Genomic DNA, 18859 nt, shown 5'->3' on the forward strand with positions numbered 1-18859 from the left:
CTATCAATTTTTTTATTTTTTTTTACTTCGACTTTAATTAGCATGAACCAAACTTATCTAACCCTACCATTCGAAATATAAGAAAATATGGCTTCGTTCGGACAAATAATATAAAATTGCTTTTCAAATTTTTTTTATTAAATATTTTAAAGTTGTTTAAAAAATAATGTGTTTAAAAAATTATTCTATATAAACATTTCAATATCTCAAAAGTAATGTGTTTTTGAATTTTGATCACCATCGTTGTCTTTAATTCAAAAACAGTTAACTCATTTGTTGTTTAAAATTAAAATTATATTTAGAGAGCAAGTTTTAAAAACATATTTTTGAATAACATTTTTCAAAAATCTTGTCCAAACACATTTTTTATTATTTATAAACACTAAAAATATTTTTAAAATACGGATCGAAACAAAACCAAATTTATAATTTGTAAAATTGAATGGACCATCGCCCATTCGGCCGACCGGTTTACCTTTGCGTTTAGAATCATCTGCCTTAAAGCTTTCAATACCAATATCATATCCCAAAAAAAAAAACACTCTGCACTTTTTATGTTATCTTCCCAACTCTCACTATAAACATGAACTTTTGCAAGACTTGTCTTCTTTATTTCACCACAATCACACTCTGTTCCACAACAGCACAGAACAACGCCACAACAGGGGAGGGCACATGCAAGTGTGGCGCATTCGGGAGCTGCAGATCATCGCAGCACTCGGCAGTCTGCGCATGTCTGCAAGGATTCGAGCCGATGAACAAGCAGGAATGGGAGTCAGGAAACTGGACTAATGGTTGCGTGCGACGTGTGAAGCTCAAGTGCGAAATAAATGACAGCACCGATGGTAATGGGAACACTGATGACGGATTCTTGGTGCTGCATAATATCAAGATTCCGGGATATGCGCAACGCTCGCTTCTTCCCTTTAGCGAGTGCGCCCCGCGGTGCTTGAGGAATTGCTCTTGCATCGCTTATGCGCATGATTCTGATCTCGGTTGTATGTTTTGGAACACTACTTTGTTTGGGATTCAGCAGTTTCCCACTGGCTCGGGCGCCTCTGATCTTCAATATCGTGTTGCATATGCTGAACTAGGTGAATCTAGTTTGAACTTTCTACTGGTAAAAAGGATTTTATTAATTTAGATTTTGCTACGGAAAGAATTAAGGGGCTTGCATTGCATGATTGATAAAATCTTGGGTGGATCAACACTTAAATTCAGCTGTTGTAACTGCTGATAAGTTTTTCCCCCCTTTTATGCATCTATATGAGAATTCCGATTTGGAAAGCAACAACCTTGTGGTCATAAAACACAAACACGGTACAGATGACACTCTCTGGTTGCATATAGTAACTCGGGTTGCTTTTGATACCAGTTTTAGGCCTCTAGAACGAGATCTTATTATGACGCGAGAGCTAGCTAGCTCAAAAACACTGATGAATATTTTTATAAAATTGCATTGGATCGAATGGTTAATTTTGAGGATATCTCATGATAACATATGCTTTACATTTTACCTTATCTTAGAAATGATTTGTTGGTTGTTTCGACATCACAGGTCACAAAAAACACTTGAAGAAAATCTTGATCTTCTTGGCTGTTATGGGGTTCATAGTTATCTCCATATTTATGTATTTTTCTTGGAAATGGATTGCTAAGCGAAAAGGTATACTGTTTTGTCACTATTTAATCCCTGAATATGAGGCAATATCTGCGGTTTAAGCTCATTTGTTTTTCCTTGTAAATTAGACATAGAAAGAACAATTAAACTTAGAAAACCGATCACATCAGATTCAGTTGATCCCTCCCTTCAAGATGCATTCAACCAAGTTAATCTCAAAGATCTACCTCTGTTTCAATTCGATACACTTGCAGACGCGACAAATAACTTCTCTGATGCTAACAAGCTAGGGAAGGGTGGTTTCGGTATTGTTTACAAGGTACATTTTTGCACTTGTTTTATATGTTACATAATGCCATATCTGAATCCGACAACTTTGATGTTGGTTCTGAGACAAACCTCATGTTCAATTGGCTCGTGAGTGGCGGACATGGCATTATCTCGTTTCCTTGAATTTAACTGCCTTAAATTCGCTAGGGCGAGCTGGCAAATGGAAGAGAAGTTGCGGTTAAGAGGCTTTCGAGAACCTCTGGACAAGGGATGCAAGAATGTATCAATGAAGTGGTGTTGATTTCTAAATTGCAACATAGAAATCTGGTTAAGCTATTGGGATGTTGTCTTGAGAATAAAGAGACGATGCTTATATATGAATACTTGCCGAATAAAAGCTTGGATTTCTTCCTCTTCGGTCAGTTTCCAATCTTGTATTTTCAAATATATCAAATCGACATTTTCAATCAAGTACTTTTTTCGTTTGTCTCTGAGATTCAATCAAAACGTGTTAGTCACTACGAATATTGCTCATGTATAGATTCATCGCAAGAAATCCTCGATTGGAGAAGGCGTTTCGACATCATTAAAGGTATTTGTAGAGGCCTCCTTTATCTCCATAGGGATTCAAGATTCAAGATTATTCATAGGGACCTCAAGCCTAGTAACATACTGCTGGATAATGATTGGAATCCAAAGATCTCTGACTTTGGCATGGCCAGAATATTTGAAAGTAACCAAGATCATGTCAGAACTGTAAGAGTAGTAGGAACATAGTAAGTACACAAGACAGTATCCTTTTAAATATTTATGCGTAGTAGTTTCTTAGAAAATTCAGATTTCACCCTCTTTGTAGGAATAACTCCTGGTAAAATTTTGTATTTCACCTCTATTTGTTAATTGATCAATCCCTCTTCATGGTTATATCCTTGCTAAAAAGTTTTGTGGAGTTTGTGAGTACGAGTCTACCGGAGACATTAATTTGATAAGAAAATATGTATTTTTACAGCGGATACATGGCACCCGAGTATGCAATCGAAGGACGCTTTTCAGAAAAATCGGATGTATTTAGCTTTGGCGTTTTGATCCTAGAGATTACTAGTGGGAGAAAGAACACTAGCTTCTACAATCACGAAACATCTTTGAACCTTCTGGGACATGTAAGTATTCTAAGATCCCTTTTCATTTGCAATTTGTGTTGCAACACTGACCTAGATTATATTAGTTGCTTAGTTTTATATTTGGTTGGAGCAAATGAGATGGAAACAGAATGGACATTTAATGCTCTCATATCTTTCAATAAATCGAGCTCGTAAAGATTATAGCACGAGATAGTGTTGTTTTATATAATTTTTTTTTTAAATGCGTGTAAGGTGTTGTATTTAAAGGTCAAAAGATTTCATAGGTAGTCCAACGTATAAAAAATAAAACTAGAAGAAAAGAACTGATACAAGCAGTTATAAAGTTGTTCAGTCCAATAGACCTACATTCACAGGTCATACTCAACCACCATCAAGCAAATCCGCTGAACCTCAAGAATGTTACAATCATTCACGACAGCTTTATGATAAACATGTTCAGTAGACTTTACTTGGCGAGAAACACTCGTCGTTTAAATCCGCCTTCTCGAAATCCTTCCGATGGACTGACCGTTCTCTCATGATAACTCACGTTCCTCTCCCAAGAAATGAATCCATTATCTCTCTCGATAACTCACCTTCCACTCCCGAGGAATGAATCAAAACGCTCCAAATCTGTTATGTGCCACCATTATTGGATGCTGATCACAAAAACAGAATGAACAGATGACTCGAAAATGAAACTTTGTTTCATGGCTTGTTGCAACACATAAGGAACAATAGACGTTTTGCTCTACAAACTCGCACTCAACCAACCTGACAAGTTCACAACATAGTATATTTCATATGCACGAAATATCACTCTCTCCCCAAAACTAATCTTCTCTCCCAAAGAATGTATGAATGCAATGCAATGCAACAAGAAACGACCAACAAACCACTCTAAAAGATTTGACAATAAAATATAATCGGCCTCCCTCTAGCCCTCATGGCCACATGACCCGGTAATCTTCATAGTGAATGAGAACTCACTCACACACAAATATAAGATCTTATCATATATTTAAAACAATAACTTCAAATATTTTCGTCATCTCTTCATTACTATCTCTCATAAAAAATCACAAATATTTTCGCAATAGTCCTAAATCTTGCAACCAAATTTTTTTAATTTTCTTGAACCAACAATATAACCAAATTATATCCAACAAAAAATAATCTCCTCCTTCGGATTATTTTTGTCAAAGCATTGAAAAGAAGATTATTCAAGAAAATTAACATGGAATAAAAAATAAACCAAAGTTCAGAAATCAAATGAAAACACTTCCAATCAGTTTCTTCTCCTATCTGTTGCATCTGAAAATTTTTGTCACCAAGTCTATTACAACAAAAGTAAAAAATACATAAACCGTGAATCATAAAAAATCATATCATAATCCAATGCTCTCCTTGAATATCAACCATGTGATGTTCTTAGCTGATTTATCATCACAAATTTACCACCATTGCACCATGTATACTCATAATGACCTCTTGTTTTGTCCATCATCATCATCATATCATTTCATTGAAAACTAAACTCAAAACACTATGATCAACATCATAAAAATATGAACTCAGTTTTGTTGATCCAGTTATGCTTATTTTTCCATGTTTTATTAGGGGTGGAATCGGGTCGGGACCCGTCCCGTAACCCCCTTACCCGATTCCCGTCCCGATAAAAATTGGAATATTTTTTTTCTCCCGATCCCGCACCCGAAAAGTGTCAGGACCCGAATGTTCGGGATCCCGTCGGGTCGGGAGAGGGTAATCCCAAATAATATTTTTTTTAAAAAAAATTCTATGAAAATATTTTTTTAAAAAAAATTATGAAAAAAATCAAACAATTTCTTAATACATTACAAATAAATTAAAATTTCTTTATATATAACCATTAAAAAACTAAAACATTTTTTAGTACATTACAAATAAATTAAAACAAATACTTAATTAATAAAAAAACATATAATTATTCATAATAATAAAAAAAACAAAATAAAAATTTATAACTCAATTTTAATATTAAAAAAAGATAAATATAAAAAAAATTATATGGTATTTAATTATAAAACATTAATATTAAAACATAAAATTAAAAAAAATAAGTTTTTAATTAAAAAATATTATTAAAAAATATTATTTTTATATTCGGATCGGGTCGGGAATCCCGCCGGGAAGAGTTGCCTATCCCGATCCCAATCCCGAAATTGATCGGGTCAGGAAAAATCCCGACCCCTCGGGTCGAAAAAAGTTCAGGACGGGAACGAGTTGGGAATCGGGACGGGTCGGGATATATGTAAAATTTGTCACCCCTAGTTTTCATGGTTAGTTCAAAACTCCACTTGGCGAGAATCACTTGTCTTTTCAATCCACCTTTCTCGAAAGCTCTTCGGTGCACGGACCATTGCAGTGACCCATTCTAGAATCACTAACTAAACAAAGCTTAAGCATGCAAAACAAATTAAAATGCAATAATTAAATAATCCAGCGGAAACTAAATTAATTCAACTAAAAATACCGGTGTGACGTCCCGTATTTTTAAACATTTACATGAATGTAGATGCGGAAAAGTGTGGCGAAAATTTTCAAATATATAAGTGTTGGGCTTGCATCATGTTTGCAAGTTCAATAAATCGTGCTTGAAATTAAAATATATGTAAATAACACTTAAAATCCTAATGACTTTAACGTGCAATAAATATTTGAACAAGGATGCAACCCTACAGATAATGACCGACTCTTATACGAGCATGCCAAAAACTACTATTTACATAGTAAACCTTAACCGATAATTGAAATCTTAGGGAAGAAGGTGAACTATGAGTTTTAATTAAATAAACGTAGTGCGAAAAATACTTTTAAAATATTCGAGAAACCAAACATAATCTATCATAAAGAAATAAACAACATAAAATATAAAAACTTAAACTCAATAAAACTCATCGTCACGAGACCATTATTGAAAATATTTCATCTAAACTTCACTTAAAACTGACTTTTAAAGATCGTGCATAAAATAATGTAACAACGGAATATCAATAAACATATGCAAAACAACTCTCTTGAAAACGTCAGCAATTTGATCAGTCATACCATGCAATGCCTTTGCCTCTTGGATTATTCAGCCTTTCTACCAAAGCTTTTAATTCATATACATCTCAAATCTAACTGCATCAATCAAGCATAGTGAGTCTAAAGACTCAAGAAGCATATACATAGATATATTGTATATGAAACATAAAACATAATGCAATGACATAACATAAACATATCGTAAAACTTGTCATTTAGGGGTGATGAGATACATGAATTTGTGGCAACCGTCGTTATGAGCACATATTTTGGAAAGGTCATCTCCGAAGCTCATCCCAAGTTGCCAATTCCACATTCTCTTGAGCACGTATTTTGGAAAGGTCATCCCCGGAGCTCATCCCATGATGCTAGTTCCACATTCTCTTGAGCACGTATTTTGAAAAGGCCATCCCCGGAGCTCATCCCAGGGTTCCAATCCTCTCATTCTCGTGATTTTTGTCTAGTATTGCCATTAAAAAGTCATATACACATCAAAATATTTTCACGCATCAATACATCATAATTTCGTTATACTTTCTCATCATAAACATCATCGTAATAAGCATTTTCTTCATAAACTTTCTCATAACTTCATCATACTCATCATAAAACATTTGCTTCATAACAATTCTTATCGTTCATGAAACATACTTAAAAATATCTTAAAATCATCATGTCATCATGAACCTTGAAAATAACTTGAAACTCAACAGATAATGCTCTTAAAAATCCTTTCATGCTTGAAAATCATGCGTGTTAATTAAATAAAAATGAGTGCATCATCTTTACATTCATAAAATTTCATGCTTTCATAATGAACATAACTTTTGTGAGAGCATACTAGCATATAATTCATTACATAACTAAATCAATCCATATGAGTTGTTCTTTCTGTTCTTGACATTAAAACTGAAACTTTTTGCATAGAACATCTTAAAAATACCTAAAACACATTAAAAGACCATAAAAATGAATTAGAAATTCAGTTTCGTAAAACAATATCCCCAGGGCAGAACCCCCAGGCGCTGGCGCCCCTGAGCCTGGTCTACTGCCTGCAAACGCAGGCAGCGGTGCAGGGTGCAGAACTCATTTTCTTTCATCTTTTCTAATCATTTTCGATCTCTTTTCAAACCTACTCACTCACCCATTGAAACTTATGATCAAACACAAGAAAAACATGAAAAGATTCATCCAAAAACATCCAACTTCAAAAGATTTATATCTAAACTTTTCATTCAAAATACACACACCAAAATTTCCAGATTCACACAACTTTTTCATCGAATATCAAAAATATTTAAACGAAACATTACTCGTTGGAACCTCGATTTCCCACATGAAAAATCTTGAAAACTTGAAAGGATTCGATCAAAACACAACAACCTCAAAAACTTTAAACTAAAAAAATACATACATAAAAAATACTCATATTCAAACATCTTTCTCAAAATCCTTTAACATCTTTCTAAAAAATATGTAATCAAAACGTCAAGAAAGATTCACGTTTCACAGTTCTACATCATGCTCATCAAAAACTAATTTAATCAATGCAATATACATAACTTACACATCAACATATATCTTTTTTATATAAAAATACATATATTCACGATTGGTGGTTTCAAAAGCAATTAAAACATGCCTTTCATCTTGGTAGGGAGTAATCCGTACCTCCGGAACTCGATCTAGCCTTGCCAGGAACGGATCGTTGAACAATATTTTTACATAAATGCAATTTCAAGATTGGGGGAGAGGGGATAGGGGTTGACGGCAAGAGGAGAGGGGTTTTCTCCCTCACTGCACGCCTACTCTCACTTTATAACACTTGTGGGCCGAACAGGCCCATTAAATAAAATACTAACTTTTAAACTTTCTCCCTAAAATACTTTAAAACCCGACTACCAAGTCCAACTTTAAATAATTTGCACCAAAAATACTTTTAACTTAAAACATTAAATATCATGCATCACTTTTAATCAAAATCCGCATAATGACCATATAGCTCTTTAAAATCCTTAACCCTCGTTCGTAGGCTGCTCTTGATTTTCTTCATCACAAGAATTACATGCATACCTGAAACACATTAAAACTAACTTGCAACCATTAAACAGTACGCAAACTACATAACATTAAATTATTTAACACAAGGTTTAAACATATATTTTTAACACCTAAAAACTCAACTTTGAAACATAAAATCTCATGTAATATACATAACACGAAATCTTTTAAACACAAATTTTAGATTATTAACACGTCACATAGAAAAGCATTTAAAAATAACCTTTAAATCATAAATAAATAAAATAAAATAATTTAAATTTTATTTAAAATCCCGTTAATACTCGTGACTGGATTTATGGATTTTCCGAGAGTTACAACCGACATGAATACAACCGGTTCCAAAACAAATGTTGATAAATGTTATACAACCCAATCGAAGATAATGCTAAACTCCACAAGAGAAACCTTGTACAATACAATCCACTCTATTGCAGCTCAACGATCGTCACCTCCCGGTTCATGCAACCTAAGTCATATCCCGTAGAATGAGATGTCCAGAACCAAAATCGAGGATGTGAGCTAAAAACTCTGAGCACAAAGTATGAGTATAAACTTGCTATGAATGCTAAATGCAAATGAATGGGTATCAAAAACCTATCACGGTAGAAACTCTTGCTCAATAAATGGCTCCATGGTATGTTGCACATTGGGCCGTTGCATCAGGAATTACTCTCATATCATAAGAAATAAGTGGAATATCCGGACCCAAATCCATGGAATCCATCCACAAAACCTCGGGGCTGAGCAACCCCTCTATAGGATCAACGTGATAATGCATGCAACATAATAATTGTGACATAAATTATTTCTCATAATTCATGCCATATAAACCATGCAAACGTAGAGATAATAGCTCCTTATTCCAAGCCTATAAGCAGACAATTACTGTATCACTAAGGCCCCGTTTGGTTTCAAAAGCCAGACCAAAAAAGCACTTAAAAAAGTACTTTTTTGTTAACAAGGTGTTTGGTTGACCAAAAAAGTGTTTAAATAAGCACTTTTTAAAGTCAAAATTAGAGTTTTTTCAAAAGAAAAAAAATTGTAGCTTTTAAAAGCACTTTTTTAAAAAATCTCTACAAAATCCAAACGGGCTCTAAACATCTACTAAAATCCTTAACTAGACTAATAGCTACTCACTAGAGCTAATCAAAGTCTAGCGATATACCTGCGTCCGTAGTCAGCCCTTTGATGACTATTTCCCTATACTCAAGATACAACACTGCTACGATCCTGATAGCACCTCTTCACCGCCTAGGCCTTTAATACGTCACCCGAAAGCTTCTAAAAGCTAGTTATCGAGAGAAAACTTGAAGAAACGAGTGAGGAAATTGAAGTTCTCGGTCCCTATATATAGACCTCGATTGGAACGTCCGATTCCTTGATCGGAGCTTCCGAATCCACTTCAGAACTTCCGATAATCCTTCCGAATTCTCTCTACCGAACGCGTGTCTCTGATTGGACACCACACTGATGCCGAAAAAGTCCGGACCTACCAAACTCTAGTTCAGGGTTTTTGAACTCTCTCAAGTCTAATCACCCAATCAAAATCCATATCCTGTCTGATTGAGATCGGAGCTTCCGATCTCCAGTTTCTCTGCTTTCGAACTTCTTGGTACTTTCGATCACCAACTCTGTCTTCCAAACCAGTTCGGTGCTTCCGAACTGTCCCAACACTAGAAAACCTCGAAACTAATTTTGATAATTCTGAATCTGATTTTCAAATCCTTAATCATGTTTAGGCAGTAGATTATCTTAATTATGAGTCGGGCTACTACATTCTCCCCAATTTAAGAGATTTCATCCTCGAAATCCAAACTAAGATAATCAAAACAATTAACACTAAAACAATTCCCATTACAATAGTACAATTTCTAATACAACTAACTGCTCAAAAGAAAACAATAAATACAATCAAAACAACTCCGGATGTTTGGAATTTTTCATACAAATTTCGAACTCTTAAGTCGCTTCCTCGGTGCCTCGGCGCTGCCACCGAACCATAACTTGAGGAATGCGTTTATTCCGAAGTACTTTGTCCTTCCTGTTGAGGATCCTAAGCGGTATCTCCATGTATGAAAAATCGTGCTGAAGATGGACCTCTGTTGGATGCAGAATGTGCGACTCATCTGCAACATATTGATGGAGTAACGACACGTGGAACACATTGTAAATGCTGGAGAGATACTGTAGTGACCCAACCCGGATCCACCATCTAATCAGAGTTACAGTAAAAGCGCATGCTATTAAACTTAAAGCATAAAGAGCGGATAATTAAAATACAAAAAATACAATCGGCGGAATACAACCGACGATAACAATTTCGTATAAATACTGTTATACAACCAAATCGAAGGTTCAACAAATGCCTACCCTCTACAACCTCACCCTCTCCCAAGCTCTACCTGCTGAGAGCCGCCTGGAACATCCAGCCTCAAGCCTGCTCCGCCACAAGGTACACCACAATACCAAACACAGGGGCATGAGCGACAACGCTCAATACAATAAGCAATGATATAAATACAAATATGCGCACATAGATAATTTAAAACTCAAGTGAAAACACTTGCTCATGGCGCCGGGAATATACAGTACCGGCTAGAGAGCGACTCCGCGGGGTACTCGTATACTCTCTATCAGGGCTGAGCCAACCCCATCCTGACCCGAATCCAGAATAGGATACAAGCCCCATATGGAAATTGTCATACCTGACTCGAGTCCAAAATGAGATCATCGTTCCCTATGGAGACTGTCAATGACTCACATCTCTCCGGATGCAGTCATACGTAAAATCATGCATGTTCTAAGGCGGTAAAACATGATAAAACATGATAAACATATAGAACATACTCATGCAACATACATGCAAATATATCATGCCGGCTATCTCGGTCAGTACTTACGTACCTCTAACACTGCTGGTCAAAACCTAGCTCCGCTGGCTTATATTTCAAGCCTACTAGTTCAGTCTACTGCTACTACAATGCAAATATCCATGCATCAGTAATAAAGCTCTAAAAGCCTTAACTAAGCTAATGCATACTCCTAAATATTTTTAGGATGCCAAAGTTATACCTGCGTCCGTCGTTAGCCCTTTGCTGTCGATAGCCTCAAAACTAGGCCACAACTCCGCTACGACGTCTAGATCGCTATGCCACTTTCGGATTTCCCGTAGGGTGCCTAGATCTCCCTAGATCTGAGTTAGAAGGCTTAGAAATCGAGAGAGAAGAGAGGAAATGAGCGAGTTACAAATGAACCTCGGCTCCTCTATTTATAGACGGCGTTCGGGCCGTCCAAACTTGGCTTCGGGCCCTCCGAACTGGTTCGGATCCTCCGATCATGAATTCGGATTGTCCGAACACAATCGGATCGTCCGATCCTAACTTCGGTTGCTCCGAAGTCCCACCAGTGACGTCATCCATGACGTCACCTTGCTAACGTATTTGATGACGTAAGCCCTAACCCTGTTCGGGTCCTCCGATTTCACCAACGGAGCCTCCTAACTCTTCTTCGGATCGTCCGAACTCCTCGGGCCTCTGATCCTGACTCCGATCACGTTCGGGTCCTCCGAACACCAGTTCGGAGCGTCCGAACCTCCCGAGTCATGCCCACCATTTTTGAGTGTCCTGGATCTATTTTCGGACTCCGTTAATTCATTTGAAATTTCTTTAATCATGTTTTATTTAATTTAAACATGATCACTTGATTAATTTACCTATTAATCATAAAATTTGGATAAGGGTTACTACATTCTCCCCCACTTAAGAAATTTCGTTCTCGAAATTTTAGTCTTAGAGGAAAATATGAACAGTCAACCAAATGATCTTTATTAGAACTGAACAAGTACAAACTCAATACAAGAAGTACAAAATCTCAAAATAACTCGGGATGCTCGGCTAACATCCGACTCTCTAACTCCCAAGTAGGTTCCTCTGTATCTCGGCGTTGCCACTATACCAACACTAATGGTATACGCTTGTTAAGAAGTACCTTGTCCTTCCTGTACAGAATCCGCAGGGGTTTCTCCACATATGATAGATCCTGATCTACCTTTACCTCGGTCGGATGCAAAATATGCGACTCGTCCGTCACGTACTGCCTCAACAAGGACACATGGAACACATTGTGGATCTCCGAAAGATCGTGGCAAGGCCAGACGATAAGCCACATCCCCAACCTTCTCGAGAATCTCTAAAGGACCAATAAATCTCGGTGTCAGCTTACCCTTGCGACCAAATCTCATCACATTCCGAAAAGGTGACACACGCAAGAACACATGCTCTCCCACCTCGAAGTGTATCGGTCTCCGGTGAGTGTTTGCGTAGCTAGCCTGTCGATCCTGAACCGCCTTAATCCTGTGTCGGATCAATTCCACTGCATTAGTCATCTGCTGAATCATCTGAGGACCCTCAACCTAACGCTCGCCGACCTCGTCCCAAAACAAAGGCGTACGACAACGACGTCCATAAAGAGCCTCAAATGGTGCCATGTCAATGCTGCGATGAAAACTATTGTTATAAGCGAACTCCACCAAGGGTAAATGATCATGTCACGCTGGGCCAAAATCCATCACCGCCGCGCGAAGCATATCCTCTAAAGTGCGAATAGTACGCTCGAATTGTCCATCCATCTCTGGATGATAAGCCGTACTCAGGCTCAAAGTAGTACCAAGGGCTCGCTGGAAACTATTCCAAAATCTCGAGGTGAATCTCGGATCTCTATCGCTGACAATGCTCAAAGGAATCCCATGCAATCGAACAATCTGCCGCACATACAATTGAGTCATCCTATCAAAGGTATAATCGCGGTTATAGGGAAGAAAATGCGCTGACTTCGACAATCGGTCCACGATAACCCAAATAGCATCAAAATTCCTGGAAGACATAGGCAAGTGGGTGACAAAATCCATCGTCACATGCTCCCACTTCCACTCAGGAATCTCTAAGCTGTGAAGTAACCCTCCGGGTCGTCTAAACTCTGCCTTGACCTGCTGACACACAAGGCATCACGATACAAACTAATAAACACTGCGCTTCATCCCTTTCCACCAAAAACGTATGCGAAGATCCTTATACATTTTCATGCTGCCTGGATGTACAAAGAATCGACTGCGGTGAGCTTGCGATAGGATCTCATCCCTCAAAGCAGAATCCTCGGGTACAACCACTCGTCCAGAAAGACACAATAGACCGTCACCTTGAATATGGAAACCAGAAGTACGATAACCCTCAGCCAAACGGGCCAACTTCTGAATCTTCAGATCAGAATTCTGAGCTTCCCGAATTCGTCGATACAATGTTGGCTCTACAAGCACAGAAGAAACACAAATTACTTGATGTTCTTTCTTATGACGGAACGTGAATCCCAAAGAACAACACTCCTCTACTGCCTTCGAAACTGAATTGGTACGAAGGGAACTCACATAAACCTTGCGACTAAGCGCATCAGCAACGGGGTTCAAAGAACCTGGATGGTACTTGATTTCACAATCATAATCCTTCAACAGATCCATCCAACTACGCTGCCGCATGTTCAACTCAGCTTGAGTGAACAGATACTTTAAACTCTTATGATCGGTGAAGATCTCAAATCGTTCTCCGTACAAATAGTGACGCCATATCTTCAAAGCAAAGACAATGGCTGCAAGATCTAGATCATGTACGGGATAGTTCTCCTCGTGAGTCTTCAACTGTCTGGAAGCATAAGCGATCACGCGGCCATTCTGAGTCAACACGCACCCCAAACCCTGGAGAGAAGCATCGGTGAAGACTACAAAAATACCTGATCCACACGGCAAAGCAAGAACTGGAGCTGTCATCAAACGACGTCTCAACTCACGAAAACTGTCTTCACAAGCGTCAGAACACACGAAAGAAACACCTTTCTTCGTCAACTGAGTCAAAGGCTTAGCTATCTGAGAGAAGTTCTCCACAAAACGTCGATAGTACCCTGCCAAACCAAGGAAATTACGAATCTCAGAAGCTGTAGTCGGATGCGACCAATTCAAAATAGCCTCTGTCTTGCTAGGGTCAACAGATATGCCCTCCTGAGAAATGACATGACCAAGGAATACAACTCGGTCAATCCAGAAGTCACACTTACTCAACTTCGCGTACAACTGTCTCTCCCTCAAGACCTGCAGTACAGTATAGAGATGATAGGCATGCTCATCCATGCTGCGAGAATACACCAAAATGTCATCGATGAACACCACCACGAACTTATCCAGAAAGTCGCGGAAAACTCTGTTCATCAGATCCATAAAAACAACTGGAGCATTCTTCAAACCAAACGGCATCACTAGAAACTCATAGTGTCCGTACCGTGTACGAAATGCTGTCTTAGGAACATCCTCCTGTCGGACTCGCAACTGATGATACCCAGACCGAAGATCAATTTTCTAATAGACAGAAGTACCCTGTAACTGATCAAAGAGATCATCTATCCGCGGAAGAGGATACTTATTCTTCAATGTCGCTTGATTCAACTGACAATAATCAATACACAACCGCATTGAACCATCCTTCTTCTTGACAAACAGCACTGGGCTCCCCACGGCGAAACACTGGTTCGAATATAAACCTTATCAAGAAGATCATGTAATTGCTTCTGCAGTTATTTCATTTCTGATGACGCTAAACGATAAGGAGTTCTGGAAATCGGTGCAGTCCCTGGCAGTAACTGGATGCCAAACTCGATCTCTCTCACTGGTGGCAAACCTGGAATCTCTTCCGGAAATACATCTGAAAAGTCACGAACCACTGGTATCTCTTGGATATCTAGCTCTCCCAATGATGTGTCAATGGTGTAGATAAGGTAGTCTTCCCCGCCAGACTCTAAAGCACGCCGGGCCTTCAGAGCAGAAACTACTGGCATCGGAGGCCGCGCTCCCTCACCATAGAAATACCATGACTCGTCATCCTCGGGTCGAAACTGAACAAACCTCTGATAGCAATCCACTATCGCTCGGTAGGCATTCAATATATCTATCCCAATGATGCAATCGAAATCCTCCATCGCTAGAATCATCAGGTTAGCACTAAGCTGATGCCCCTCAAAATCCAAAACACAACCCACAACTAGACGCTTGGCTAAAACCTTGCTACCCATAGGAGTAAAAACCACTAATAACACGTCTAGAGGAATATATGATAACTTATATTTCTTATCAAAATGTGCTGAGACGAAAGAATGCGATGCACCGGTATCAATTAAAACATATGCAGGAAAACCACATAAACTACAAATACCTGCAATCATCCGATCACTGTCAGCCTCCGCCTGTTCCTGGTTAAGCGCAAAGACCTGACCCTGGGCACGTGGCCTCAAAGAAGAATGACCTCGAGAAGGAGTCTGAGCAGGCTGTCGCTGAGACTGCTGTGGCTGCTGGCGCTGCTGCGAAAACTGCTGCTGGAAAGGTGGCTGCTGGTACTGAGGTGGCTGAACAGATGCCTGAGAACCTCCGGAACCACTCGCTTCCCCAATCAGCATCGGACAATCCCTCTTCATGTGACCCTCCTGGCCACACTAGAAACATGCACTGGTCGACCGACCACACTGCCCTGGCGGATGTCTGCGTTTGCACTGACGACAACGGTTCAGCCTCTAACCGCCAAAGTTATGCACTCCACCAGATCCAAAGGAAGAAGAAGAAGTACCTCCTAGCTTCTTGAAAGAATGCCCCTTAGGGCCCAAGGCACTGGCACTCGCTGACCTGGAACAAGAAGAGTAAAGTCCCTTGTTCCTCCGAATACTGTCCTCAGCCTGGAAACAACGGTCCACCAAATCCTTATAGGTCCCATCGCCGCCCACAGCAACCATCCGATGAATATCAAGGTTCAAACCCTGAAGAAAATGGTCGTACTTCGCCATAGAACTATCAGCAACATGGGGACAAAAAGGTAGTAGATCAAAGAATTTCTGCTGGTACTCCTCGATTGACATCTTCCCCTGTCGCAAACTCAACAACTCACTGGCTTTTGCCTGACGAAGAGCTGGAGGAAAATTAAACAGCTGATAAGCAGTACGGAACTCAGCCCACGTAGCTGCTCCTCTAGCTGCTATGAATGGTGCGGAAGTAGATCTCCACCACTTCCTCGCGCGTCCCTCTAGCATAAAGGCAAGAATCTCCATCCTATCCTCGGCTGTGCAACGGAACTCCTGGAAACACTGCTCCATCCTCTCAAGCCAATCCTCCGCCTCTTCAGCTGTCTCACCTCCCGACAAAGGCTTCGGGCTAACCTCCTTGAATCTGTGCATGCTCACTCGCTTGCGCTCCTCAGGCTGTCCTTGACAACGTTTACGATCATTCGGATCGCCCCAACGACCGCCGCCTCCGCTATCGTGGCTCTCATCGTAATCTGCCATCTGTTACACAATAACAGATAGTAACTTAATCCGCTTTACGAAATTCCCAGTGCAATGCGCTCTGATACAAATAATGTAGTGACCCAACCCGGATCCACCATCTAATCAGAGTTACAGTAAAGCCGCATGCTATTAAACTTAAAGCGTAAAGAGCGGATAATTAAAATACAACAAATCCAATCGGCGGAATACAACCGACGATAACAATTGCGTATAAATACTGTTATACAACCAAATCGAAGGTTCAGGGTAAAAAAATCCCTACCCTCTACAACCTCACCCTCTCCCAAGCTCAATCCTGCTGAGAGCCGCCTGGACCGTCCAGCCTCAAGCCTGCCTCGCCACAAGGTACACCACAATACCAAACACAGGGGCGTGAGCGACAACGCTCAATACAATAAGCAATGATATAAATACAAATATGCGCACACAGATGATTTAAAACTCAAGTGAAAACACTTGCTCATGGCGCCGGAAATATACAGTACCGGCTAGAGAGCGACTCCGCGGGATACTCGTATACTCTCTATCAGGGCTGAGCCAACCCCATCCTGACCCAAATCCAAAACAGGATACAAGCCCCATATGGAAACTGTCATACCTGAATCGAGTCCAAAATGAGATCATCGTTCCCTATGGAGACTGTCAATGACTCACATCTCTTCGGATGCAGTCATACGTAAAATCATGCATGTGCTAAGGCGGTAAAACATGATAAAACATGATAAACATATAGCACATACTCATGCAACATACATGCAAATATATCATGCCGGCTATCTCGGTCAGTACTTACGTACCTCTAACACTGCTGGTCAAAACCTAGCTCCACTAGCCTATATTCCAAGCCTACTAGTCCAGTCTACTGCTACTACAATGCAAATATCCATGCATCAATAATAAATCTCTAAAAGCCTTAACTAAGCTAATGCATACTCCTAAATATTTTTAGGATGCCAAAGTTATACCTGCGTCTGTCGTTAGCCTTTTGCTGTCGATAGCCTCAAAACTAAGCCACAGCTTCGCTACGACGTCTAGATCGCTATGCCACTTTCGAATTTTTTGTAGGGAGCCTAGATCTCCCTAGATTTGAGTTAGAAGGCTTAGGAATCGAGAGAGAAGAGAGGAAATGAGCGAGTTACAAATGAACCTCGGCTCCTCTATTTATAGACGGCGTTCGGGCCGTCCGAACTCGGCTTTGGGCCCTCCGAACTGGTTCGGATCCTCCGATCATGACTTCGGATCGTCCGATCTTAACTTCGCGTCCTCCGAAGTCCCATCAGTGACATCATCCATGGCGTCACCTTGCTGACGTATTTGATGACGTAAGCCCTAACCCTGTTCGGGTCCTTCGATTTCACCGACGGAGCCTCCAAACTCCTCTTCGGATCGTCCGAACTCCTCGGGCCTCCGATCCTGACTCCGATCACGTTTGGATCCTCCGAACACCAGTTCGGAGCGTCCGAATCTCCCGAGCCATGCCCACCATTTTTTAGTGTCCTGGATCTATTTTTGGAGTCTGTTAATTCATTTGAAATTTCTTTAATCATGTTTTATTTAATTTAAACATGATCACTTAATTAATTTACCTATTAATCATAAAATTTGGATACGAGTTACTACAGATACGGTGGTAACGCCAGACGGTAAGCCACCTCTTCTACCTTCTCTAGTATCTCGAATGGACCAATGAATCTATGCGCTAACTTGCCCTTCAGACCGAATCTCATCACCTTCTGAAATGGAGATACTCGTAGGAAAACATGTCCGAATAGTCCTCTCGAACTTACCATCAGTCTTCGGGTGATATGCAGTACTCAAAACTCATAGTATTACCCAAAATACGCTGAAATCTGTCCCAAAATCGTGACATGAACCTCGGATCTCTATCACTGACTATGCTTAAAGGAACTCCATGCAATCACAAAATCTCCTGGATGTATAACCTCGCCATGAGATCAAAAGTGAACTCACGAGTATACGGAAGAAAATGAGCAGTTTTGGACAACTCGTCCACAATAATCCAAATAGCATCACATTTTCTGGAGGACATCGGCAAGTGGGTGAAAAAATTCATCTTCACATGCTCCCATTCCACTCCGGAATCTCCAAGCTCTGCATCAGACCACCTGGTCGTCAATGCTCAGCCTTGACCTACTCACAAACAAGACATCGAGAGACAAGCTAGTAAACGCTACGCTTCATACCTTTCCACCAGAATCTTGTACTTAAATCCTTATACATCTTGGCACTGCCTGGGTGCATGGTGAATCTACTAAGACGAGCCTGAGACAGAATCTCGTCTCGCAAGGTTGGATCATCAAGTACCACCACTCTATAATACAAACAC

At 39.8% G+C, this 18859-nt stretch overlaps 1 protein-coding gene across 2 annotated transcripts in view; it reads left to right on the forward strand.

The window, feature by feature from the left end:
- The first annotated feature begins 541 nt into the window (after window positions 1–541).
- The window catches only part of LOC140863028 (G-type lectin S-receptor-like serine/threonine-protein kinase At1g11330), a 35421-nt gene continuing 17103 nt past the window's right edge, over window positions 542–18859 (forward strand). Inside the window, exons 1-6 of one of the 2 annotated variants that reach the window (XM_073266124.1) lie at window positions 542–1094; window positions 1559–1666; window positions 1876–1940; window positions 2099–2309; window positions 2433–2667; window positions 2901–3051. In XM_073266124.1, the coding sequence (XP_073122225.1) occupies window positions 584–1094; window positions 1559–1666; window positions 1876–1940; window positions 2099–2309; window positions 2433–2667; window positions 2901–3051 (1281 nt within the window). In that variant the 5' untranslated portion in view covers window positions 542–583. Of the gene's footprint in view, window positions 1095–1558; window positions 1667–1749; window positions 1941–2098; window positions 2310–2432; window positions 2668–2900; window positions 3052–18859 lie in introns of both variants that reach the window. The other variant, XM_073266123.1, reaches the window with a different exon arrangement.

Source organism: Henckelia pumila, chromosome 4 (assembly GCF_033568475.1).
Source record: "Henckelia pumila isolate YLH828 chromosome 4, ASM3356847v2, whole genome shotgun sequence".
NCBI classification, from domain to species: domain Eukaryota; kingdom Viridiplantae; phylum Streptophyta; class Magnoliopsida; order Lamiales; family Gesneriaceae; genus Henckelia; species Henckelia pumila.